The sequence below is a fragment of the Ranitomeya variabilis genome, chromosome 6 (assembly GCF_051348905.1).
Source record: "Ranitomeya variabilis isolate aRanVar5 chromosome 6, aRanVar5.hap1, whole genome shotgun sequence".
NCBI classification, from domain to species: Eukaryota; Metazoa; Chordata; class Amphibia; order Anura; family Dendrobatidae; genus Ranitomeya; species Ranitomeya variabilis.
In genome coordinates this window covers 371,549,763-371,575,661 of record NC_135237.1, presented here as the reverse complement: position 1 = coordinate 371,575,661, position 25,899 = coordinate 371,549,763, and the positions used below count along the sequence as shown (strand labels likewise).

The 25,899-nt window shown below is 40.3% G+C and overlaps 1 protein-coding gene across 8 annotated transcripts in view; it reads left to right on the top strand.

The window, feature by feature from the left end:
• NFATC1 (nuclear factor of activated T cells 1) overlaps positions 1-19,900 on the top strand; it is a 243,498-nt gene extending 223,598 nt beyond the window's left edge. For 6 of the 8 annotated variants that reach the window (XM_077270057.1, XM_077270052.1, XM_077270050.1 and 3 more), the window contains one exon: positions 18,083-19,892. In XM_077270057.1, the coding sequence (XP_077126172.1) occupies positions 18,083-18,132 (50 nt within the window). In that variant the 3' untranslated portion in view covers positions 18,133-19,892. Of the gene's footprint in view, positions 1-18,082 lie in introns of all 8 variants that reach the window. The other 2 variants (XM_077270055.1, XM_077270056.1) reach the window with 1 other exon arrangement.
• The last annotated feature ends 5,999 nt before the right edge of the window (positions 19,901-25,899 follow it).

Sequence of the window (25,899 nt, the reverse complement as noted above, 5' to 3'; positions counted from 1 at the left end):
ACCGGCATGAAACTGACAGAGGAGCAAGGTTATATAGCGACTCCCACATCCTGATAGGAGCAGGTGAACAGAGGGGATGATGCACACAAGTACAATTCCACAAGTGGCCACCGGGGGAGCCCAGAATCCAATTTCACAACAGCCATTATACAGTATTGAGCATCATGTGTGGCCATTATACAGTATGGAGAACTGTGTGTAGCCATTATACAGTATGGAGCATCAATTGTGGTGGCCGTTATACAGTATTGAGCATCATGTGTGGCTATTATACAGTATGGAGCACCATGTGTGGCCATCATACAGTATGGAGCACTGTGTGGCCATATTTTTTTGTTTATAATTATTGTATATTAAACAGTGTGATCAGCAGTGCTAAATGGCTGTGGTTGGGACGTGGATATGGGTGTGACTAGTTGTGAAATGGGTGTGGTCAGAGGCGTGGCCTAAAATTTGCCGTGGCGCACTACGTGCGCCGCAAACTTTATACCTCCTTGCCTTCTTCAAAAGTTGGGAGGTATGATATCGCATTTGCCAGATCATGGCAAGTGCTGCAAATCCCGTAGGGAATGAATGAGGCTGAACGCAGTGTTGCCATAAGTGATCTGTTACGCGGCACATGCAGAAAAACTGCCGGATCTGCTGCAAAAGGCAACTTTCACATCAGCGATTCTTGCCAAAGTCACTGCTGATAGTGACATACTCACCAAAGGGGGAGGCAACACTAAAAGTGCCTAGGGCAGCAGAAACTATAAATACGGCCCTGCAGTTAAGCAAGTTGAAGATGAAATGATCTCTAAAAGGCCTAAAGTTAAAGATGACACATTTCCTTTATATTTTAGGCAAAACATTTTTTTTACGCTTTTACATTTTAAAAATGACAATTTTAATGGAAAATGGGCACCCTGCATGATTAGTACTTAGTAGCACCCCTTTTTGAAAGTATCACAGCTTGTAAATGCTTTTGGTAGCCAGACAATTTCAATTCTTGTTTGAGGGATTTTCATCCATTCTTCCTTAGAAAACTCTGCCAGTTTTGTGGGATTCCTGGGTCATCTTACATACACTGCTATTTTGAGGTCTGGCCACAGATTTTCAATGAGGTTCAAATCAGGGGACTGTGAGGGTCATTGTGAAACCTACAGCTTGCCCCTTTTGAGTTAGTCTGTTGTGGAGTTTGATGTCTGTTTGGGATCATTATCCATTTGTAGAAGCCTTCCTCTTTTCTACTTCAGCTTTTTAAAGATGGTGTTATGTTTGCATCAATAATTTGTTTACATTTCATTTAATTAATTCTTCCTTCTACCCATGAAATGTTCCCAGTGCCATTGGTTACAACACAATCCCAAAGCATGTTTGATCCACCCACATGCATAATGGTCTTTTGCGAGAACGCAGGAGAGGTTTAATCCTGATGACTCTTCCATGAAGCCATATTTGTGCAGGTATCGCTGAACAGTAGAACAATGTACCACAATTTCAGAGTCTGCTAAATCTTTCTGAAGGTCTTTTGCAGTCAAGCAGGGGTTTTGATTTGCCTCTCTAGCAATCCAACGACCAGCTCTCACTGACATTTTACTTGGTTTTCCAGACCTTATTTTGATCTCCACTGTTCCTGTTAACTGTCATTTCTTAATTACATTTCAAATTGAGGAAAGGGCAACTTTAAAACACTTTGCAATCTTGTAATAGCCTTCTCCTGCTTTGTGGGCTTCCACCATTTTAATTTTCAGAGTGCTAGGCAGCTGCTTAGAAGAACTCTTGGCTGCAGTATTTTGGCACAAGGTTAGAGGAGGCTGGGTTTTTATAAAGTTGGGAAATTTGCATTGCCTGGCCTTTACTAGCGACAGTAGTGAACAAACCATAACTCTAACAGGCTAACTATGGTCAGAAACCTTGGTAAAAATTATCTGAACACACAAACCTCCAAGGGTTAGAAAACTTTTTCATCAGCTCATTTTTCTTTTTGTAATTTTAAAATGTAAATTATGAAAATATACATATACTGTATTGTTGCCTAAAATACAAAGGAAATGTGTCATCTTTAACTTTAGGCCTTTTAGAGATCATTTCATCTTTAACTTGCTTATCTGTTCACAATAACAGTAATTTTGACCAGGGATGCCCAAACTTTTATATACCACAGGATCTTCCTACTTCTCTTAAGGCCAGTCTCACACATCCAGATAATTCCGGTACCGGAAAAAATCAGTACCGGAGTTATCTGTGTCCGTGTGTCCGTGAGCTCACGTAGGCCATCCGTGTGGCACACGTGTGGCAGCCGTGTGCCGCCTGGGTACCACACGGACCGTGCAGGAGAGACAGCGCTAAAGTTTAGCGCTGTCCCCTGCATCGTGCTGAAGCCGTGATTCATATCTTCTGTGCAGCAGCGTTTGCTGTAAAGAAGATATGAATAATCCATTTTTTTAGTGGTATTTCGTGTTTAAAATAAAGCTCCATGTCCCCACCCCCTGTGCGCCCCCCGCTGTTCTGAAAATACTCACCTGCCTCCCTCGCAGTGTCCTGTCCTGGCCGCACCTTCTCCTGTATGCGGTCACGTGGGGCCGCTCATTTACAGTAATGAATATGCGGCTCCACCCCTACGGGAGGTGGAGCCGCATATTCATGACTGTAATCGGCGGCCCCACGTGACCGCATACAGTAGAAGGTGCGGCCAGGACAGGAAGCAGCGACAGCCAACGAGGGAGCCGGGTGAGTATTTTCAGAACAGCGGGGGGGCGCACAGGGGGTGGGGACATGGAGCTTTATTTTAAACACGAAATACCACTAAAAAAATGGATTATTCATATCTTCTTTACAGCAAACGCTGCTGCACAGAAGATATGAATCGCGGCTTCAGCACCATGTGGGGGGACAGCGCTTACTGGAGCGCTGTCTCCTGCACGGCACACGGAGAACGTCCGTGTGCGGTACGTGTTTTACACAGACCCATTGACTTTAATGGGTCCATGTAATACGTGCACTCCCACGAACACTGACATGTCTCCATGTTTGGCACACGGAGACACGGTCCGCAAAAAATCAATGACATCTGCACAGATGCATTGATTTTAATGTGTCTACGTGTGTCAGTGCCTCCGGTATGTGAGAAAACTGTCACCTCACGTACCGGACCACTGACGTGTGAAACCGGCCTAAGAGACAGCTCTGGCATTCATCCAGGAGAAGATTAAAGCTTAGTTAAATCTGTTAATATGCTCTCTTTAAGGGTATGTGCACACATCAGGATTTCTTGCAGAAATTTTCCTGGCTAAAACTGGACATTTCTGCCAGAAATCCGCATGCTTTTTTTTTTTCGCGTTTTTGTTTTCGCGTCTTTTTCTGCGGTTTTCATGCGTTTTTGACGCGTTTTTGATGCGTTTTTTGTGCATTTTTTTTCCAAATGCATAGAATAGCGGGAAAATCCGCAAAATTAATGAACATGCTGCTTTTTTTCCGCGAAAAAAACGCATCATGTGTACAAAATAATGCATAAAGCATTCTAAATGATAGGACGAATAATGTATGCATTTTTAATGAGTTTTCATAGCGTTTTTATCGCAAAAAAACGCGAAAAAACCTGAACGTTTGCACATACCCTAAAGAGAATTTATCAGGGTTTTTTTAACTAGTTAGAACCATATACGGATTTATATTTTATGTACTCTCCTAATCTGTGTTTATTTTCTGATGGTAGATTTTTTTGTTGTTCTATTTTCTGTACATACAGTAATTTTGGCACCAACCATCTTGCCTGAGCTGCTATTAATAGTATTTGCCATTTATAACAGCTACACGTTCATAGAAATCAATAGTCTGAAGCTGCTCATTAACTTTTATGGGAGAGTTTGCTAGGCATGTTCTGTGATCTGTACAGTGGTAACTGTGCAGGGGGGAAGAGGAAGTGAGCTGTAACCATCACCTATTGTCAGGTTGTGGATCTTGTATTATCTTCCTCCAGCTTTTTTATCTTACTTTTGATGATAATAAGATGTCCAGTCACTAAGAAGTGATCTCTACAGAACCAGCTCAGTTTATTAAGATTTGAGTGTTTTAATGCAAATATTTATATACACGTCACCAGCAATAGTTAAAAATGTTTTTAATTGACAAATTTGATAAGATTTGACGCATTGCTGTCAGAATTATAACTCAGCCATTTAAACCTCTTCTCTTTAGATGTATGTTATGGTTTGGTTATACATATACAAACCTACTCAGTTAACCTAACCCCTATGGATGTGCAGTGGAAGCCAATAGTGCTCAATGAGGCCAAAAAAGCACAGAAATACATAATAAATATATATCCTATGGCATGTATACTAAAAAAGACAGTATTTAAATCTTATATTTCTAGTTACTTTTCATTTTAGAAGATGCTTTCCAAAGTTTATTTATTGTGCACATCTTGAAATCAACCACTACATACCATATCACCCAATAAAAGTATTTTTGGTTAGTGACTGTGGCAATAATAGCATACGTGAGTAATATAAAAAGTGCACATGTGTATGTGTTGTTATTAATATCCACTTTCAAAGAGAAATAGGACACCGTCAGTGAAATCAGGATATGACCAAGCTTCACATAATGCTGCTGTGATTTTCTGTTCTTGAACATTGAGTTTCCATCTTCTAACTTGAAGAAATGAAAGACGTGGGAGTGCAGAAAAAAACATGTTAAACTGAGTACATTTATGTGTGGTCTAACAGCTCGCCACATCCTGTTTTACTATCTCTTTTGATCGTTTCAAACAAGCAAGCAACTTCATCTTTCTTTATAATACGTGGGTAATGTCACGGGTTACCTGAAGTTCTCAGTCATCTGATCATGTTTTTTGGTAATGGAAAAGCTTTATATGAAAATGGAAAAAAAATATTGTTGATTGCAATGGCAGGATTAAGCCTTCAAATGGTGAAATTATTCTATTTATTTACCTATTAAATTACTTTTAATAAAATGGTCTCCTTTAGCTAAACACTGTAAGGTTCGGTTATCAAAAAAGTATGTACATACTGATAAGGCATGACATGGCTTTCTTTTTAGAATCAGCTCTAGAAGGAATAAAGCTGAAATTTTATTGGTTGTCAAGTAATACCACTCGCTGTAGTGGTTATACATGACCCAAGTGTATTATATATCCTTGTAATGATATTACACCGCCAGCTTCCAAATGCTACAAATGCATCACATATTGACCTGTTTTCTCTATGTTCATACTGGAAGGATTTTGCTTCATTTTTTATGGAATAGTGAATATTGGCAGCATGCCATGTACTGAAAGAGGGTTGGGTAGGACTTATAGATTAATGATCGACCTCTAGGATAGGCCATCATTATAAGATCAGTGGGAGTTTGAACACCCGGTACCACCACTCATATTACATGGCAGCTGTACGGAACCAGGACAGCACAGCTCCATACTTTGTGTCGTGGCCTGCGCATGCTCTACCTTTTTTCAAGACAGTAAGTACATTTTGAAAAACAGTGTTTTTTAAAGCACATGTCCAGTGTTTGTTTTTTTTTATTTCGGCATTGGTTAGGTATCAGTAATGTGTGTACTATGTGTGTAGTAGAATAATTAGCAGAAACTGCCTTCTGCCTGTTTCAAGCACAGCTTCATTCCTCTCCTGGATCATGTGACCTCAGTTGCTGTGTGAACAGGAAGTCACTTATCGATCACAGTCTATGACACTTAGAACGAGGATCTCATAGACTGACATTATTGAGTAAGTAATAGTTTTTACTGTGAGCTTCGCAGAAAGAGCTCGTTGGAGAGGGACCAGAGCAATGCTACAGACTGCAAAAGACGGAGACTAATAAGTATTTTGCTACATACACAGAACATTTATTACTGATGCCTAACTGAGGGTGAAATAAAAAAAATGAAACAAAAAGTCATAATGAGACTTTACAGGAAACCTGTCATCTGATGCCTGCTGCCTTATCCACGGGCAACATATATCAGACACTGGCTGCATGATTGCAGCCATACTCTAGTTTAATAGCCAGGACTGAGCCTTACGGGAGACTAGTTGGACAGGTTGGTCCTTGGTGGCTTCTCACCTCCTGCTCCCCTTGAGTGATAGGTCTCTCTCTATTCACGAACGTAGGGAGAGACCTGTCACTCCAGGTCAGGGTGCTCGAATAAACCATAGGGGACCTGCCTATCTGACTAGTCTCCAGTGTAGCTCGGTCCCCGGCGGCTATTAAACCATGTTTTCCTCAGAGTTAATCATCTGTGGCTAAAACTCATGCAGCCAGTGCCTGATATATGTTGCCCGGGGATCAGGGAGCATTCAGCAGCTTTCAGGTTTCCCTTAAGTTTTACTTTCCAAAGGTAAATACATGCGAAATGCCATATATAGTACATCAAAACCATACAAACCGTGACATAGTTGCTGTAAAATGAATTCTAAACTGTTCCTATGTATTCATCTGTTGTGGAGCTCCAACACCGAATAACACTGAATAGAAGTCACTTAACTAGTCACTGTCGATGTCCTCCATGCAGACTAGACAGAAGTAAGCTGATGGTTGAAAGATCAATATACTGGTGTGAACGATAGTTTTGATATTATATTATAGAAATTTTAGTCCATATTGTCCCTTCACAGTCTTTTAACCTCAACTTACAGTTTCAGTGAAACGGGAAAAGACAATATTTCATTCTTGGACCGTTCTTTTAAGAGTTATTTTAATTGTTTGTGGATGTCAGATCTTTTAACTATCAAAAGGAAAAATCAAATGTGGCCAACTTCTTTCCAGATGATGATGGGGTTTCATTGGTCTTCTAAAAAAATATTTTTCCCTTACATCAGCAGTCATTAGAGTTGAAATCATTCTTTTTCACCAACATTAGTCTAATATTTGCCGGGATTTAGATATTACAGCTCAGTTCTTACTTGCATTAACCATTTCTGGATGCTGAATGTTGGTTTTATTTATTTTCTGACTTGATACTAGGAAATATATTCTTTGTTTAACAGTCATACATACAATGAAGTAGATTAGAACAGAAAAATTGAGACCAGTCTCAGGGCAAAAAGCTGAGATACATCTCTGATGCACAATGTATTTGTAGTCTTAGTTTTGCATTCGCATACATTAGTACGTACCATTACCTTTTTGGTTACATATGTTTGGGTCCTATTTCACATTTCCTACTACTTGAAACAGCTGTACAGATTCTGCATGATAACATTCATCTCTATTGAGGCTGGTGCTGTTATCTCAAGTATATCCATATTAATTAATGAGCGGGCTATGGCGCACAGTACAAAATGTTGCACTTGTCTGATGCAGCTGTACTTGCCGCAAGCATATGGATAGCTGTTCCACTGACACCGACCAGGGTATTCCCTTTGAGGGGGAGCTTTCACATGTTCTGGTGGGTTGTGTTGAGGAAACCCATAGTGAGATTCTTCAGTCTATTATTTCTTCCTCTTTCTAATTTGAGCAGATGTTGTTTCTTTGCATATAGGTATTTTTGGGGAGCTGAAAGAACAAAAATAGTTAGCAGATACATCAATGTACAGAATAAAAGCATGTATGTACAGAATAAAAGCATAGAACAAGGTAAAGTATGTAAATTTGTGAGTCGTAGAAAAATGGTAGATCTTTGTAGAAAAAAAGATGAGGAGAGTGTGCTCCCAGCACTTCTAGGAATATCATTCAATTTGAAAGATCAGGAATTGTCCAGGACTCACAGTGGCATGTAAAAGTTTGGGCACCCCTGGTCAAAATGACTGTTATTGTCCACAGCTAAGCAAGCTGAAGAAGACATTGTCTCTAAAAGGCCTGAACTTAACTTAAAGATGACACATTTCCTTTGTATTTTAGGTATATATATATATATATATATATATATATATATATATATATATAACATACGTACATATACATAGTGGGGGAAATAAGTATTTGATCCCTTGATAATTTTGTAAGTTTGCCCACTGAAAACTCAGAGCCTCAGCTCCCTTCATAAGTTTTCTATGGTATTCAGGTCTGGTGACTGGCTAGCCACTCCATGACCTTAACCCCTTCATGACCTTGGGATTTTTCATTTTTCTGTGTTCGTTTTTCACTCCCCTCCTTCCCGGAGCCATAACTTTTTTATTTTTCTGTCAATTTGGCCATGTGAGGGCTTATTTTTTGTGGGACGAGTTGTACTTTTGAACGACATCATTGGTTTTACCATGTCATGTACTAGAAAACGGGAAAAAAATTCCAAGTGCGGTGAAATTTCAAAAAAAGTGCAATCCCACACTTGTTTTTTGTTTGGCTTTTTTGCTAGGTTCACTAAATGCTAAAACTGACCTGCCACTATGATTTTCCAGGTCATTACGAGTTCATAGACACCTAACATGATTAGGTTATTTTTTACCTAAGTGGTGCAAAAAATTCCAAACTTTGCTAAAAAAAAAAAAATCGCGCCATTTTCCGATACTTGTAGCGTCTCCATTTTTCATGATCTGGGGTCGGTTGAGGGCTTATTTTTTGCGTGCCGAGCTGGCGTTTTTTAATTATTCCAATTCGGTGAAGATACGTTCTTCTGATCGCCCGTTGTCGCGGCGACCAAAAAAACGTAATTCTGGCGTTTCGATTTTTTTTCTCGTTACGCCGTTTAGCGATCAGGCTAATGCTGTTTTTTTATTGATAGATCGGGCGATTCTGAACGTGGCAATACCAAATATGTGTAGGTTTGATTTTTTTTTAATTGATTTATTTTGATTGGGGCGAAAGGGGGGTGATTTAAACTTTTATTTTTTTTTATTTTTTTCACATTTTTTTAACTTTTTTTTTTAACTTTTGCCATGCTTCAATAGCCTCCATGGGAGGCTAGAAGCAGGCACAGGACGATCGCCTCTGCTACATAGCAGCGATCTGCTGTTCGCTGCTATGTAGCAGAAAATCAGGTGTGCTGTGAGCGCCGACCACAGGGTGGCGCTCACAGCTGCCGGGGATCAGTAACCATAGAGGTCTCAAGGACCTCTATGGTTACAATGGAGAAGCATCGCCGACCTCCGATCATGTGACGGGGGTCGGCGATGCGCTCATATCCGGCCGCCCGGCCGAATGCGGTAGTTAAATGCCGCTGTCTGCGTTTGACAGCGGCATTTAACTAGTTAATAGCGGTGGGTGAATCGCGATTTCACCCACCACTATTGCGGGCACATGTCAGCTGTTCAAAACAGCTGACATGTCCTGGCTTTGATGCGGGCTCACCGCGGAGCCCTGCATCAAAGCAGGGGAGCTGACCTCGGACATACTATCCCGTCCGAGGTCAGTAAGGGGTTAATGTGCTTCTGTTTGAGCCACTCCTTTGTTGCCTTTGCTGTATGTGTTGGGTCATTGTCTTGTTGGAAGACTGTGCCATGACCCATTTTTATTATCCTGGCAGAGGGAGATAGTTTGTCTTTCAGGATTTTATGGTACATGACTCCATCCATTCACCTATTGATGCGGTGAAGTAGTCCTGTGCCCTTAGCAGAGAAACACCCATAAAACATAATGTTTCCACCTCCATGCTTGACAGTGGGGACAGTGTTCTTTGGATCATAGGCAGCATTTCTCTTCTTCCAAGCACGGCGAGTTGAGTTAATGCCAAAAAGCGCAATTTTTGTCTCATATGACCACAGCACCTTCTTCCAATCTCTCATAGAATCATCCAGGTGTTCATTTGCAAACTTCAGATGGGCCTGCACATGTCATTCTTGAGCAGGGGGACCTTGATTTTAAATCTTTACGGCGTAATGTGTTACCAATGGTTTTCTTGGTGACTGTGGTCCCAGCTGCCTTGAGATCATTAACAAATTCCCCCTTGTAGTTTTAGGCTGATCTGTCACCTTCCTCTTGCTCAAGGATACCCCAAGAGGTGAGATTTTGCATGGTGCCCCAGATTGATGTCGATTGACAGTCATTTTGTATTTCTTTCATTTTCTTACTATTGCACCAACAGTTGTCTTGTTCTCACCCAGCATCTTACTTATGGTTTTGTAACCAATTCCAGCTTTGTGCAGGTCTATGATCTTGTCCCTGGCATCCTTATAAAGATCTTTGGTCTTGCCCATGTTGTAGAGGTTAGAGTCTGACTGATTAATTGAGTCTGTGGACAGGAGTCTTTTATAAAGATAACTATTAGTGATGAGCGAGTGTACTCGTTGCTCTGGTTTTCCCGAGCATGCTCGGGTGATCTCTGAGTATTTGTTAGTGTTTGGAGATTAAGTTTTCATCGCCTCAGCTGAATGATTTACAGCTACTACCCAGCCTGAGTCCATGTGGGGGTTGCCTGGTTGCTAGAGAATCCCCACATGTAATCAAGCTGTCTAGTAGCTGTAAATCATTCAGCTGCGGCGATGAAAACTTAATCTCCGAACACTAACAAATACTAGGAGATCACCCGGGCGTGCTCGGGAAAACCCGAGCAACGAGTACACTCGCTCATCACTAATAACTATGTAAGACAACTGTGTTTAATGCAGGTAACAAGTTGATTAGCAGCTTTTAACTGGTCTGTAGAAGCCACAACTTTTAATGGTTGGTAGGGAATCAAATACTTATTTCTCACTGCAAAATACAAATAAATTTATATAATTTATACAATGTGATTTTCTGGATTTTATTTTTGATATTCTATCTCTCAATGTTAAAATTAATCTACCCTTAAAATTATAGACTGTTCATGTCTTTGTCAGTGGGCAAACTTACAAAATCAGCAAAGGGATCAAATATTTATTTCCCCCACTGTATATACTGTATATATATATATATATATATATATATATATATATATATATATATATATATATATATATATATATATATATATATATACAGTGGGGGAAATAAATATTTGATCCCATGATGATTTTGTAAGTTTGTCCACTGACAAAGACAAAAGACATGAACAGTCTATAATTTTAAGGGTAGGTTAGTATATACAGGGGTTGGACAAAATAATGGAAACACCTAACGTTTTAGCATCATAACTTTCGAACATGTGATAAACATACAAACCGTGACATATGGTAATGTTTTGTAGTTGATTATTTGTGTTATGTGATATGTGTATGTAAATTAACTGTTTGTTTTGCCGAATTGTAAGTACATTGATGAGAACCTGATACCAATGGCAAACCTCTCGGATTTTCAAAGAGTCCAAATTATTGGTGCTCGTATGGCAGGTGCTAGTGTAACAGAAAGTGCCCGAATGTTTGGCGTGTCAAGAGGTACTGTATCCAAAGTAATGACTGCATTTGAAAGAGAAGGAAAAACGTCCGCAGCAAAGCACAGATCTGGCCAAAAGTCCAAGTTGACTGAGAGAGACCGTCGGACTCTAAAGTGAATTGTGAGAGAGGAACGCAAGACCACGGCTCCGAAAATTACTGCTGAGCTCAATGAACACCTACAGAACCCAGTTTCCACGAAAACTGTTCATCGGGAGATGCACAAATCTGGATTCCATGGAAGAGCTGCAATTAGAAAATCGCTGCTCTCAATGACAAATGTTTCCAAGCATTTAGAGTGGTGTAGAAACCTCCAGAATTGGTCCCTCGAGCAGTGGAAACATATGATATTCTCAGACGAATCATCATTTACCCTATTTCCGACCTCCGGCCGAGCGTACGTTTGGAGACAGCCGAAAGAAGCATTCCATCCAGACTGCCTTCTCCCAACCGTAAAACATGGCAGAGGTTCTGTGATGATCTGGGGTGCTATTTCATGGAGATCCGCCGGGCCAATGACATCCCTTCATGGAAGAATTAACAGCCGAGATTATTTAGGCATTTTGGGCGACCAAGGGCATCCAATGGTTCAAGCACTGTTCCCGGAGGGGAATGCCATCTTTCAGGATGATAATGCACCAATTCATACAGCTAGAATCGTTAAAGCATGGCACGAGGAACATTCTAATGAAGTTTAGCATCTCATCTGGCCCCCACAATCCCCAGACCTCAACATTATTGAGCATTTATGGTCGATTTTAGAGGTTCAAGTTAGACGTCGACTTCCACCGCCATCGTCGCTCAAAGAACTGGAGGATGTTTTAACTGCAGAATGGGCTAAAATTCCTTTGGAAACAGTTCACACCTTGTATGAATCCACACCTCGGAGAATTGAGGCTGTAATCGCCACAAAAGGTGGACCTACACCATATTACACTAACTTTTGTTGATGTTTCCAGGTGTTTCCATTATTTGGTCCAACCCCTGTATATATATATATATATATATATATATATATATATATATATATATATATATGTATTATTTTCATCTTCTATTTTTTAAAATTATAGAAAGGAAAATGGGCCAATGCAAAAGTTTGGGCACCCTGCATGGTTAGTACCTAGTACCTTCAGCTTGCGCCTTTTGTAAGGTAGTCTATTGTGGATTTTGACGTGGGTTTGGGATCATTATCAATTTGTAGAAGACATCCTCATTTCAGCTTCAGCTTTTTGACAGATGGTGTTTACATCAAGAATTTGTTGAAATTTCATTGAATCCATTCTTCCCTCTACCTGTGAAAAGTTCCTTGTGCCATTGGCTGCAACACAATCCCAAAGCATGATTGATCCACCCCCATACTTAATGGTTGGCGACATATTCTTTTCCTGAAGTTCTGTGTCCTATTTTCTCCACACATACCTTTTTTTTAACCTCATCGGACCACCAGACTTGTTTCTAAAATGCATCAGGCTAGTTTAGAGGTTCTTTTGCATACCTCTGAAGCAGAATTTTATGGTGAGGATGCAGGAGAGGTGTTCTTCTGATGGCTCGTCCATGAAGACCAGGTGTCTCTGAACAGTAGAACACAACTCCAGAGTCTGCTACATCTTTCTGAAGGTCTTTTGCAGTAAAGCAGGGGTTCTGATTTGCTTCTTTAGCAATCCTACAAGCAGCTCTAACTGAAATTTTTCTTGGTCTTCCAGATCTTATCTTGACCTCCACTGTTCCTATTAACTGCCATTTTTTAATTACATTTCGTACTGAGGAAAGGGCAACTTGAAAACGCTTTGCTATCTTTTTATAGCATTCTCCTGCTTTGTGGGCCTCCACCAATTTCATTTTCAGAGTGCTAGCTGCTTAGGGGAAACCCATTGCTGCTGTTTTTTGGCACAAGGTTAAAGGAGGCTGAGTTGTTATAAAGATAGGAAATTTGCATCACCTTGCCTTTCCTAATGACGATAGTGAACAAGCCATAATCCTAACAGGCTAATTAAGGTCTGAAACCTTGGACAAAGTTATCTCAGCAACGAAATCTCCAAGTGTGGCCAAACTTTTGCATCAACCCATTTTCCTTTTTGTACTTTTTAAAATGTAAAACTTGAAGTACAATTTATTTGCCTAAAATACAAAGAACATGTCATTTTTAACTTTAGGCCTTTTAGACATAATTTCAGCCTCAACTTGCCTAACTGTTCACAATAACAGTAGTTTTGACCAGTAGTGCCCAAACTTCTACATTCTACTGTATGTATTGATGACACTGCGTAGTTGCCGTTCTTGATGCTGCAGCTCACTTACAGTTGAAGCTAAATGGAGCTGAGTTGTAGTCCCACAAAATGGTGTTAACATAGTGAATAGAGCTGGGCTGTTCTGGCTCTGTTCACTATACTGCTCCTACTGTGCAGGATTTGTAAACACCTAATAGAGAGAGTGCAAGATTTCGGAAGCCCACTGATCTAATACCGATGAGCTAAGCATAAATCATCAATATATAATTCCTGAACAACATCCTAAAATGTACTTAGTATTAGCTATATTATTGTTCATGTAAAAGAGGCCTATACTGACACTTTTGTTTGTTATCAACATAGACATTTCCTTGTATTCGAGGAGAAAGATTGGGGTGTTTGCATGTGTTGACATTCAGCATATCTTTGTGGCAATCAGGTACTTGTGGTGGCAGAGGTGGTATTGAGTGGGTGGACTGGGGAGGGATGGAAACAGGAGGGATGTTGTACAGCTTGCTTTAGATGGCCTTTGCCAGGTTCAGTCATTTCCTGTCCGTCTGCCAAAAAACACATGCTGATAAATTGACATGAAATGATGAGTGTGGGAACTGTATAGCCTGACAGTGTACAGGACAAGACGACAACGACACAAGAAGCACCAGCTCATAAAATGTTATCTGTACATCTTATTATGTTATTGTAGAAAAATGACTTCTTTATTGTTGTGCTCCTCTTTATAACACATAGCTAAAGAAATAATAGTGAAAAATAGAGAGGAGATGAGACGTAACAGCTGAGAGCTGATGTCTATACTCGGAAGTCAAGCTGCTCCCAGCTGTGCCCCGATCCCAGGCCTCATAGCTACAGTGTATGGAAATCTTTAGTTGTTTCCTAGTTGGAAAACGGCTGTTGTGGCAGTTTAACAAAATATCTCAAAATAATATAATAGCAATATTCCTCATATATACAGTTGTGTGAAAAACTATTTGCCCTCTTCCTGATTTCCTATTGTTTTGCATGTTTGTCACACTTAAATGTTTCAGATCACCAAACAAATTTAAATATTAGACAAAGATAACACAAGTAAACACAAAATGCTATTTATAAATGAAGGTTTTTATTATTAAAGGAAAAAAGAAATCCAAACCTACAGGGCCCTGTGTTAAAAAGTGATTGCTCCCTAAACCTAATAACTGCTTGGGCCACCATCAGCAGCAAGGGAGTGTATGTGATAGCATAAATAAAATATAACTTAACGATGTCACTTAAAAACCCTTTGAAATAAAAGCCATATGATGACCAACAATGAACATGACAATGTGATAAAGTGCTATTGCTCAAAGTAAACCAGTGCTCAAGAAGTAGAAAAATAGTTTGGTCTCACCAATATTCACTCAGATTCACTCCTACATCACCTGATTTGAGGCGCAGAAGCTGAAGACAATTCAATATATAAGTAGGGGAGGAGTTGGTCATACATTTTCCTGTTGTGCCCCTGCATTGGAATCTGCCACTTGTTCCCATAGCTCTCACACCTCCCTTATGAATCCTCCACAAGGAGGAGGAAAAGCCTAGTGAGAAAAATGGGAGGAAAACATATCCATCTATGGGATATCCACAGTTAATTCATGGTTTAGGTGGGAGGGAGCAATAACTTTCTCACACAGGGCCCTGTAGGTTTGGATTTCTTTTTCCCTTAATAATTAAGAGCTTCATTTAAATACTGCATTTTGTGTTTACTTGTGTTATCTTTGCCTAATATTTAACTTTGTTTGGTGATCTGAAACATGTAAGTGACGAACATGCAAAGGAATATGAAATCAGGAAGAGGGCAAACACTTTTTCACACAATTGTACATTTACCGTCATGAGAAACACCCTCTTTGAATTCCATAGTGTTACGTATCAGGTCATAAAAAAACCCCCTACTCATAAAAAAGATAAATACATTAGGAGGGTTAGTAGCAGCCATATGCTGCTAAACAAATGTGCTTGATTAATCTTTTAGCAGCAAGTGTGACCACCTTTGGAAATACAAAAGTTTAGGTAGCTTGTTGGTCTGAACAAGCCAGGCATCTGTTAGCACAAGGAAAAACATAAGCAATGACCTTAGAGAATCAATTATCGCTGCCCTTCAATCTAAGAAGGGTTATAAGGCTATTTTCAGACAATTTGGAATTCATCACTCCATATTAACAAAGATTATTCACAAGTGGAATACATTCAAGACAGTACTTCCCACATTTACCAGAGGTTCACATCGTATAGTCAGCCCATGCAATGCTCAGAGAAATTACAAAAAACCTAAAGATCTACAGCTCAGACTACAGAGGCGTAAGTTAACAAGTTACATGTTAAAGCGCATAACAGAAAGTTGAAAAACAAAGAATAAATAATTAATGTTTGTAAATAGAATTTCAAGAGAGATTCTTTTTTTTTGCTACAAAAAATACATGGCCACACGGTAAAGTTTGCAAAGCTACTGTCATGGCTCGGTTTGGGAATTCGCTGACCTGTTACTGCGTGGTTGGTTCCTGTGTCTGCTGAGCTATTGTCATTTCTATTGTTTTTGTTTTCCTTGCCTGGTTTGATCCTCTCCAAGTATTTCTCATTTTCCTGTTTTGGTTTCTTCTATCACATTCTGGCTGGGGCTTTATATGTTCACCCTTCACTGCAATTCTTTGCTGGCTATACCTCTTCGTGGATGTGTGTTCAGGAGTTCCAGTTCTTCAGCTAAAGGGGGTTTACCTTGTTCTGTACACTCCAATGTGAACATTTTTTAGTTTCTTACACTGGTTTTTCATATCTTAGTTCACACTTTCCTCCTTCCTTGTTTGCAATGTGTTTTGGCCTCCCCTCTGGACCCTCAGGAGGTATGAGAAACCCCTTCAATGGCTTTATAGGGACTTAGGTCTGAGGTGGTGTTTTAGTTGTGTAGCTAGGGCTTTTCTAGTCTGAACAGGGACCAGTTGTATGTACTTCCAGCATCTTTCTGTCTGTTTTCTTTCTATCCAAAATCTAAAGCTTGACTGAAAGAGGATCATGCACCAAGACAATGGTGTCAAGCACACCAGCAAATTGATATCAGAATGGCTGAAAATGATCAAGTTTAATTTCAAAGAAACATAGGCCAAAATTCTTCCAAAATGATTTGAAGTCTGAGATGGATAAAGTCATAGAAAAAATGATTACTTTTAAGTTATTGTTGCTAAAAGTGTTTTATGGGGTGTATAACATTTTTCAGACACTGCTTCTGCATTTTGGTCTATTTTTGTTAAATACAGAATAACATTGAAATGTGTTGCTCATGCTCAAGAGGGTGTACTTAGTTTTTTTCTTATAACTGTATATAATTTTTTTAAAAATCTTTTCGAAAGAAAAAGGTCTTACTTTAAGAGTTAGGTTATGTTTATTGCAGCCACAGTGTATGATATCTAAAAAGCAAAGATCTCTTTACATGAAAGGCGATGTCCCTATGTAAATGTTGAAGCGGTAAGGTGTACATGTTGGAAAAGCCGCCACATATTAAAAGTTTCACACTCGTGATTTATGACAGTTTATAAAAATGGAGGAATAGAGATTAGGTCTGTGTTGTAACGCATATATTTGGGTCACAATGCAAAATATCCAAATGGGCCCCCATCTGGCATGGGTCTTTAATAGTATTGAATTTTCTCATATGAGCCAAATGGCCCCTTTTGGTACCCATAGACTCCAAAGCCCAAGTGCGACTGCATCCCCTTCACCCAATATTGCCAGCCCCAGGTTCTGTTGACACATAGATAGGAACTGCCTGATTTGATGATGTCTCAGAGAATTCACCTACATGACATAATTACAGCTTTTCATGTAAATAAGTTTTGTCTCAATATAGTCTTTCGGAAATATTTTATGTAATATACTATGAAATATTCTTTGATCTGTTGTTATTTTTATGATGATGTATAAATCATTGTATTTGCAGTTAAATGACCACTCCAGTGTTTTTTTATTGCCCCCTTTGTTAACAGTCATTAATGCGTGTGTAATGAGTGCGTTAAAATACTAACAGGTTTCAGTCTTCTGCCGTTTCCAGTGCTGCTCCTGTCATCTTCTGCATCATTCGACCTCAGCTCTTTCTGGTAAACTCACACATGGGAGCATTAGCTCATTTCTTAATGTAAATCTGTAAGATCCTTATTCTGAGTCTCATAGACTTGAGAAAGTGACCTCTTTCCATGCAGAAGACTCTGTGTGAGCCGGCTGATAACAACTACAGTTACGTGATGCAGAGGACCAGAGCAGCACTGTAAACGGCAGAAGAAAGCGTCAGGTAAGTAGAATAATGCACTCTCTACACACACACTACTGATTGATAACAGAAGGTAATGAAAAAACTTCTCATATAGGTCCTTTAAGATTAGATTCACATAGGCTTTGCTCCATCCAGCTTTGGACATAGTGTTGTATCTATGTAACGTATCATATTCTTGGGTAAATATACGTTCTTTTAAGAGGGATGTTTCCTTCTGCCAAATCTGGCTCTGGTACTATTCACAAGAATATTTTTATAAGTCAGTAGTTGACATGTTCATCTGTTTACTAGGTAGATTTCATCTCTTTTTCTTGTTTTCATTTTTGCAGTAAATGAGATCATAAGGAATGATTTATCCAGCAACAATCTCCACACATAGCTCTGATAATCCTGGACTTACCAGACGGAGACCCCTACCTGCTCTAAAGTGAAGACTGGATTGGACTCACCACCAGGACATTTCTTCATATTATGGAGTTTCTATCTCCGCTTCAGCAGATGTGTTTAATCTTCAGCAGAATGATCATCTCAAGAAAAAAAAACTCATGAAACAAACATTGTGACTATGTATCATATGGAATCTAACTGATATACTTGACAAATCTGAGGGCCAGGAACCGCATTTGATTCTTTTGGCATCACTGGATGCCGGCAGTGCCTTAAATGTTCATATTTTGGGCATTAGGATGAATCAAAAAGCTTTCTGTTTGCTACCAAAATAAGTATTTTCGGTGCAATGGACTTTGAAGCAATTGTTCAGCTTACCGATTTGGGTGGAAGCAGACTTTATTGTCAAGAAGTAAAAAAAAAAAAATAAGGCAAAAATTGGATGTATATACAAAAGATACAGCAAACTCGCCTTAATCTCCATGCCTCAAGAAATGCCAGTCTGACTCTTTATACTATATTTAATCCATATAAAGAAATCCATTTTAATAAAAGAATGTTTTGTTCTTAATTTGGAAGCAGAGCACACAAGAGATAAAAGCACATAAAAGTATAATAACCATAAATGCATGTTAAAACATGATTTAATCCCTAGATGATGCTTAATAGTATCAAGCATCTGTTCCTGCCATTGACATAACTAGCTCAATTTTAAGGCATATTGGGTTACATACAAATTAGGCAATGCTCCTCCACCTAGCAAATAATCAAGAGCAGTGCTATTAAGCTAAGATGTGGCCTGACGTCTAGTGACACCACGCGTTGTATTCGGTGTTCCTCGCGACCACGGCCACAAGCAGTATGTCGTATGCATCGTGTTGCTCGATCCCGAAAGCAAGCACTTTAGATAAAAAGCAAAACGTTTTGGTAGAGTAAAAGCAACAATCTTCGTGTAATTTGTACATAGGTGACTTTAAGATTGTACATATTTATTAGGTTTCACGAAAGCCTTATATCTCGAATTCTTCTACAGTAGGAGTGGTTGACTCTGCCGCCTCCGCAGCTGTTGTGAAACTACGTTTCCCAGAATGCCAGGTGGCAACGCATGCTTGGGGTTGTGATGGATAAAACAGCTGGACAGCCACAAATTGCCTCGAGCTGTATGCCGGGAAAGTTACCAAAAATGGCTGGCAAAGCAGTGCTATGTGAACTGTGTCCATATGTGTTAATATCACTTGGAGTATAGTGAAGATATGTAGTATGATCCTGTTCATTATCTATTGTACAAGTAGCAGCTAAATACTAGTGATACATTTTTACTACATGTAACCGAACTCTAGCATGGTCTAATTGAGAATACAATGTAACTAATGTTGTGCCTTAGTAATCAATGCCCTCTTCTGGAAAAATGCCTGAATTACAAGCCGACCGAAGGTATCTGGACGGACAAAATACAATGCTGTGTATTAGGTCTTACCTTTCTAAATGAAACATAAAAGCCATATTAATATTTGCACATTACTGTGATAAATTGAATGGATAATATGGCTTTTTTTCTGTACACACCAGGCTTTTCATTATTGTAATAACTATCTTTTAACTTTCCATGTGTAATCAAAAAACGTTTACCCATTATTATAGCACTATAAGATTTGCATGATATATGTATAATAGATGACCAAGTAGACAGTTCAGTGCTCAGAGACTACGTACGTTGGCTATCCCTGAACGGTATCAATAAAGCAATATTATGGAGCCAGTATTGCCGTGCTTTCTCTTTCTGCTTTGCTTCATCATACCTTATGTGTCTACCAGCCATTCATTTCTTAAAAGTGGCCAATAGATTCAGAGACTGTCACCGTTCACATCAATCCTTATTCTCCATAGTGCACACAATCTCATTTCTAATATGGAAAGAACATACAAACTCCATAAAGGTGTTGTCTGGTCAGACTTAAACCCAGGACGCCAGTGCAGGGCAACCATGTATTTTGCAGTATATAACTGCATAACTCATCTCAATCTAGTCCCATAGGGGAAGGTTTACTCATTTATGCACATTGTTCTAAAACACACCTTTAAGATCCACTCCTGGTTTTTACAGATCCTGCACCCAAAATTCCTTCCACTGAGGTAGCTAATTGTGCATGTTTTGGTTCACAATGGCGTGAGCAGAGCTTCATCTACTACCCTTAAATAGAACATAAAAAATGGTATCACTGTGTTGTGTGAACCTGGTTTACAAAGGTTATTTTATTCTTCCTTTAGCCTAGGAAAGCAAAGATGAGTAGATTCTAAAATCAAGAATATGCTCTAAGGACATACTGTAATTAGTTCTCAGGATACACAATAATATGTTCTCAGGATATACTGTAATAAACTCTCAGGATATACTATCATATGTTCTCAGGATATACTATAATATGCTCTCAGGATATACTACAATATGCTGTCAGGATATACAGTATAGTTGTGTAAAAAAGTGTTTGCCGTCTTCCTGATTTCCTATTCTTTTGCATGTTTATCACACTTAAATGTTTCAGATCACCAATCAAATGTAAATATTAGACACACATAACACTAGTAAACACAACTAGCCATTTTTAAATGACGGTCTTAATTAATAGAAAATAAATCAAAACCTACATGGCCCTGTGTGAACAAATTATTGCACCCCCACTCATTAAAACATAAATTAAAGGTGGTTTATCACATCTTTGAGAAGCTGAATTCACATTCCCTTGCTACATCAGGCTTTAATACTGCCACACCTGTTCTCAATCAAAAAATCACTTAAATAGAACCTGCCTGACAAAGTGAAGTAGACCAAAAGTGCTTCAAAAGCTAGATATTATGCCATGATCCAAAGCAATTCTGTAACAAACGAGAAACAAAGTAACTGAGATGTATCAGTCTGGAAAAGGTTATAAAGCCATTTATAAAGCTTTTGGACTCTAGCGAACCAGAGTGAGAGCCATTATCTACAATTGGCAAAAACATGGAACAGTGGTGAATCTTCTCAGAAGTGGCTGGCTGGCCGAAATTATCTCAAGAGCGCAGCAATAACTCATCCAAGGGGTCACAAAAGACTCCATATCAACGTCCTAAGAACTGTAGGCCTCATTTGCCTCCGTTAAGGTCAGAGTTCATGACTGCACCATAAGAAAGAGACTGGGCAAAAATGGCCTGCATTGCAGAGTTCAAAGACAAAAACCACTGATGAGCAAAAAGAACATAAAGGCTCATCACTGTCATGCTCGCGCCCAGACTGGTTGGCGCGGGCGTGCGGGGGAGTGGCCCCACTGGACCACAGACCAAACCTCCCTGGAAGGGGCGTAACTAAGTAGCTTCCTAGGTGTTCGCTGGAGCCTCTGATGGTGAGGTCAGACTTGTGCAATAGGAAGCTACCAGGTACCACTCCAGGGTGGAGTCTGGTTGTGGCTGCTGATCCCACCGGGGAACGGAACATAGACAAGCAAGCGGGCACGGCTGGCACATAGGCAGGCAGACGGGTACAACAGGAACACTGTCAGGCAGGCGGGCACGGCTGGCTCTCTGGCAGGACTGGTAGACAAGACTGGTACACTGGAAGAACCGGTAGGGACCGGTCTGCAGGCAGGTATGTAGAACGGGTAAGAACCTGTTCAGACACGAGGACCTAGGAATAAGTAGATAAAGACCGCAAGAGCGGATGCAGAGCGAAAGCACAGGAGCTAGAGCCAAGAACAGAAATGCAGGAGGCGGAGCCAAGAGCAGGAGGCGGAGCCAAGTGTAAAACCGCAGGAGGCGGAGCCAAGAGCTGGAGGCGGAGCCAAGTGCAGACAGGCAGGAGGCGGAGCCAAGAGCTGGAGGCGGAGCCAAGTGCAGACAGGCAGGAGGCGGAGCCAAGAGCTGGCGGCGGAGCCAAGTGCAGGAGAAGTAGAACCGCAAGGAGCGGAGCCAGGTAGAACCGCAAGGAGCGGAGCCAGGTAGAACCGCAAGGAGCGGAGCCAGGTAGAACCGCAAGGAGCGGAGCCAGGTAGAACCGCAAGGAGCGGAGCCAGGTAGAACCGCAAGGAGCGGAGCCAGGTAGAACCGCAAGGAGCGGAGAGGAGCTGCGGGAGGGGTCTCTGCAGCAAAGCTGAGCAGAGCCACAAAGAATGTGGAGAGAAGCTGCAGCAAGGGATAACTGCAACAGCAGAAGATAAGCTGAGTAGAAAGGAGCAGAAACGCAGAAGTGAGGAGCAGAGGTACAGTCACAAAGGTTCAGAGCAGGCAGAGCTCCAAGAGTGCGGAGTGTAAGCAGACTGAGAATACAAGGAAAGACAACAGGGAAGGAAGCCAAAGACTAGGAGACCGAGGTAAGACTAAGTACAGACAAGGCAATGGAACAAGACACAAGGACAAAGACACTGGGACCAGGATATTCTGCCTCCTGGTGGGCGGACGACAAGACCAAGGAAATAACACAGAAAATCCTCCAGAGAGGGAGTAACTCAGAGCAAGGCCAGGCAAACTCAGAAGCAAGACACTAACTGAGCTAACACATTGCACAGGCCCAGACCACTGGGTGGAGCTGCACTATATACTGGAGGCCTCTTGACAATTGGTCAGGAACAGATTGGACAGATGCACCTGATTCCTATAAGAACCAGAGAGTTCAGGCGCCGCCCCTCTATACACAGAACCATGAAGCATGCAGAGAGCAGAGACACAGAACATGGAGCTGGCATAAAACAGAAACCACATCATGACCTGGAGCAGTGGGTAAGATAGTGTGAGAAATGCGAGGCCATGCCGTGATGCCAGCAGAGTTGTTACAATCACAGTTTTGCCATAAAATATTTTGATGATGCCCAAGACTTTTGGGCATCATCCCAAATCCCAAATCATCCCACCAAATACCAGTGCGACCAGTTTTATTTTAATAGTTTAGCTTAACTTTAGTGAGGCAAATCACTTAGAAATTAGTATTTCAAGGAAAGTGTACACACTGCACACAACTGTAGAGCTACAGGCAAAAATAAATGAACTGAAAAAATATAGTATATACAAATATATAGTAGACTATAGCAAACTCTATTACCCAATGTATACACATAAGCAGACCAAGGAGAAAAAGAGAATTGGATATCATAGTACACAATTACATGGGTAATGGAAATTACAGTATACTGTAGAATAGAACAACTACACACGGTAATAATATAGAAAGGGGGCAGAGAAACAAATGATATTTGACTGCTTTCTGGTTAAAGAAACAATTCTGCTTTTATACCAATTCTTATGTCTCATCGTGCGTGCCTCTACAAAGTGATAAAAGCTGCTGTCTACTGTACAGTTACTGCTTATGTTTCAATCAAATATTCCGGGTGAGGCCTGACCACACACATACCGAGTGTACATGGCAGGCAGCAGAATTCCTTCTGCAGAACTTAAAGAATCCCTTTCATTAAGATTTTTTTTAACTAAATCTGTATATATGTGTATGTATTGTAGTGTCAGGCCCGAGTCACACTACCGTAGAATACGGCCCAGTGCTATGCAAGAAAACATCGCATAGCACTCGGCCCAGTGTTAATCTATGGGGCAGCATTTTCCTGCTGAGGCGTATTCGACATGCATGTAAAATCGTAACATGCTGAGATTGGTACCAAGACTCGCCAATGCAAGTCTATAGGTGCGAGAAAAAAATCGCACAGCACTCAGACCATGTGAGTGCTGTCCGATTTTTTCGCACCAATGTCCTATATTATATATATTACATAGATAGATGAAAATCTGGCAATTCAGCAGCCGTGTACTGTAAAATCACTAGAAGTAAGTTTAATACACCGCACACTCTGAGGGTATGTACTGTGACAAATTTGTAATTTATTAACCCCTTCATGACCCAGCCTATTTTGGCCTTAATGACCTTGCCGTTTTTTGAAATTCTGACCAGTGTCCCTTTATGAGGTAATAACTCAGGAACGCTTCAACGGATCCTAGCGATTCTGAGATTGTTTTTTCGTGACATATTGGGCTTCATGTTAGTGGTAAATTTAGGTCGATAATTTCTGAGTTTATTTGTGAAAAAAACGGAAATTTGGCAAAAAATTTGAAAATTTCGCAATTTTCACATTTTGAATTTTTATTCTGTTAAACCAGAGAGTTATGTGACACAAAATAGTTAATAAATAACGTTTCCCACATGTCTACTTTACATCAGCACAATTTTGGAAACAATTTTTTTTTTTGCTAGGAAGTTATAAGGGTTAAAATTTGACCAGTGATTTCTCATTTTTACAACAAAATTTACAAAACCATTTTTTTTAGGGACCACCTCACATTTGAAGTCATTTTGAGGGTTCTATATGGCTGAAAATACCCAAAAGTGACACCATTCTAAAAACTGCACCCCTCAAGGTGCTCAAAACCACATTCAAGAAGTTTATTAACCCTTCAGGTGTTTCACAGCAGCAGAAGCAACATGGAAGTAAAAAATGAACATTTAACTTTTTAGTCACAAAAATGATCTTTTAGCAACAATTTTTTTATTTTCCCAGCGGTAAAAGGAGAAACTGGACCACGAACGTTGTTGTCCAATTTGTCCTGAGTACGCTGATACCTCATATGTGGGGGTAAACCACTGTTTGGGCGCACGGCAGGGCTTGGAAGGGAAGGAGCGCCATTTGACTTTTTGAATGAAAAATTGGCTCCAATCTTTAGCGGACACCATGTCATGTTTGGAGAGCCCCCGTGTGCCTAAACATTGGAGCTCCCCCACAAGTGACCCCATTTTGGAAACTAGACCCCCCAAGGAACTTATCTAGAAGCATAGTGAGCACTTTAAACCCCCAGGTGCTTCACAAATTGATCCGTAAAAATGAAAAAGTACTTTTTTTTCACAAAAAAATTATTTTAGCCTCAATTTTTTCATTTTCACATGGGCAACAGGATAAAATGGATCCTAAATTTTGTTGGGCAATTTCTCCTGAGTACACAAATACCTCACATGTGGGGGTAAACCACTGTTTGGGCACATGGTAAGGCTCGGAAGGGAAGGAGCGCCATTTGACTTTTTGAATGGAAAATTAGCTCCAATCGTTAGCGGACACCATGTCGCGTTTGGAGAGCCCCTGTGTGCCTAAACATTGGAGCTCCCCTACAAGTGACCCCATTTTGGAAACTAGACCCCCCAAGGAACTTATCTAGATGCATAGTGAGCACTTAGAACCCCCAGGTGCTTCACAGAAGTTTATAACGCAGAGCCGTGAAAATAAAAAAATAATTTTTCTTTCCTCAAAAATGATTTTTAGCCCAGAATTTTTTATTTTCCCAAGGGTAATAGGAGAAATTGGACCCCAAATTTTGTTGTCCAGTTTGTCCTGAGTACGGTGATACCCCATATGTGGGGGTAAACCACTGTTTGGGCGCACGGCAGGGCTCGGAAGGGAAGGCATGCCATTTGGCTTTTTGAATGGAAAATTAGCTCCAATCATTAGCGGACACCATGTCGCGTTTGGAGAGCCCCTGTGTGCCTAAACATTGGAGCTCTCGCACAAGTGACCCCATTTTGGAAACTAGACCTCCCAAGGAACTAATCTAGATGTGTGGTGAGCACTTTGAACCCCCAAGTGCTTCACAGAAGTTTATAACGCAGAGCCGTGAAAATAAAAAATGTGTTTCCTTTCCTCAAAAATATTTTTTAGCCCAGAATTTTTTTATTTTTGCAAGAGTAACAGGAGAAATTGGACCCCAAAAGTTGTTGACCAGTTTCTCCTGAGTACGCTGATAC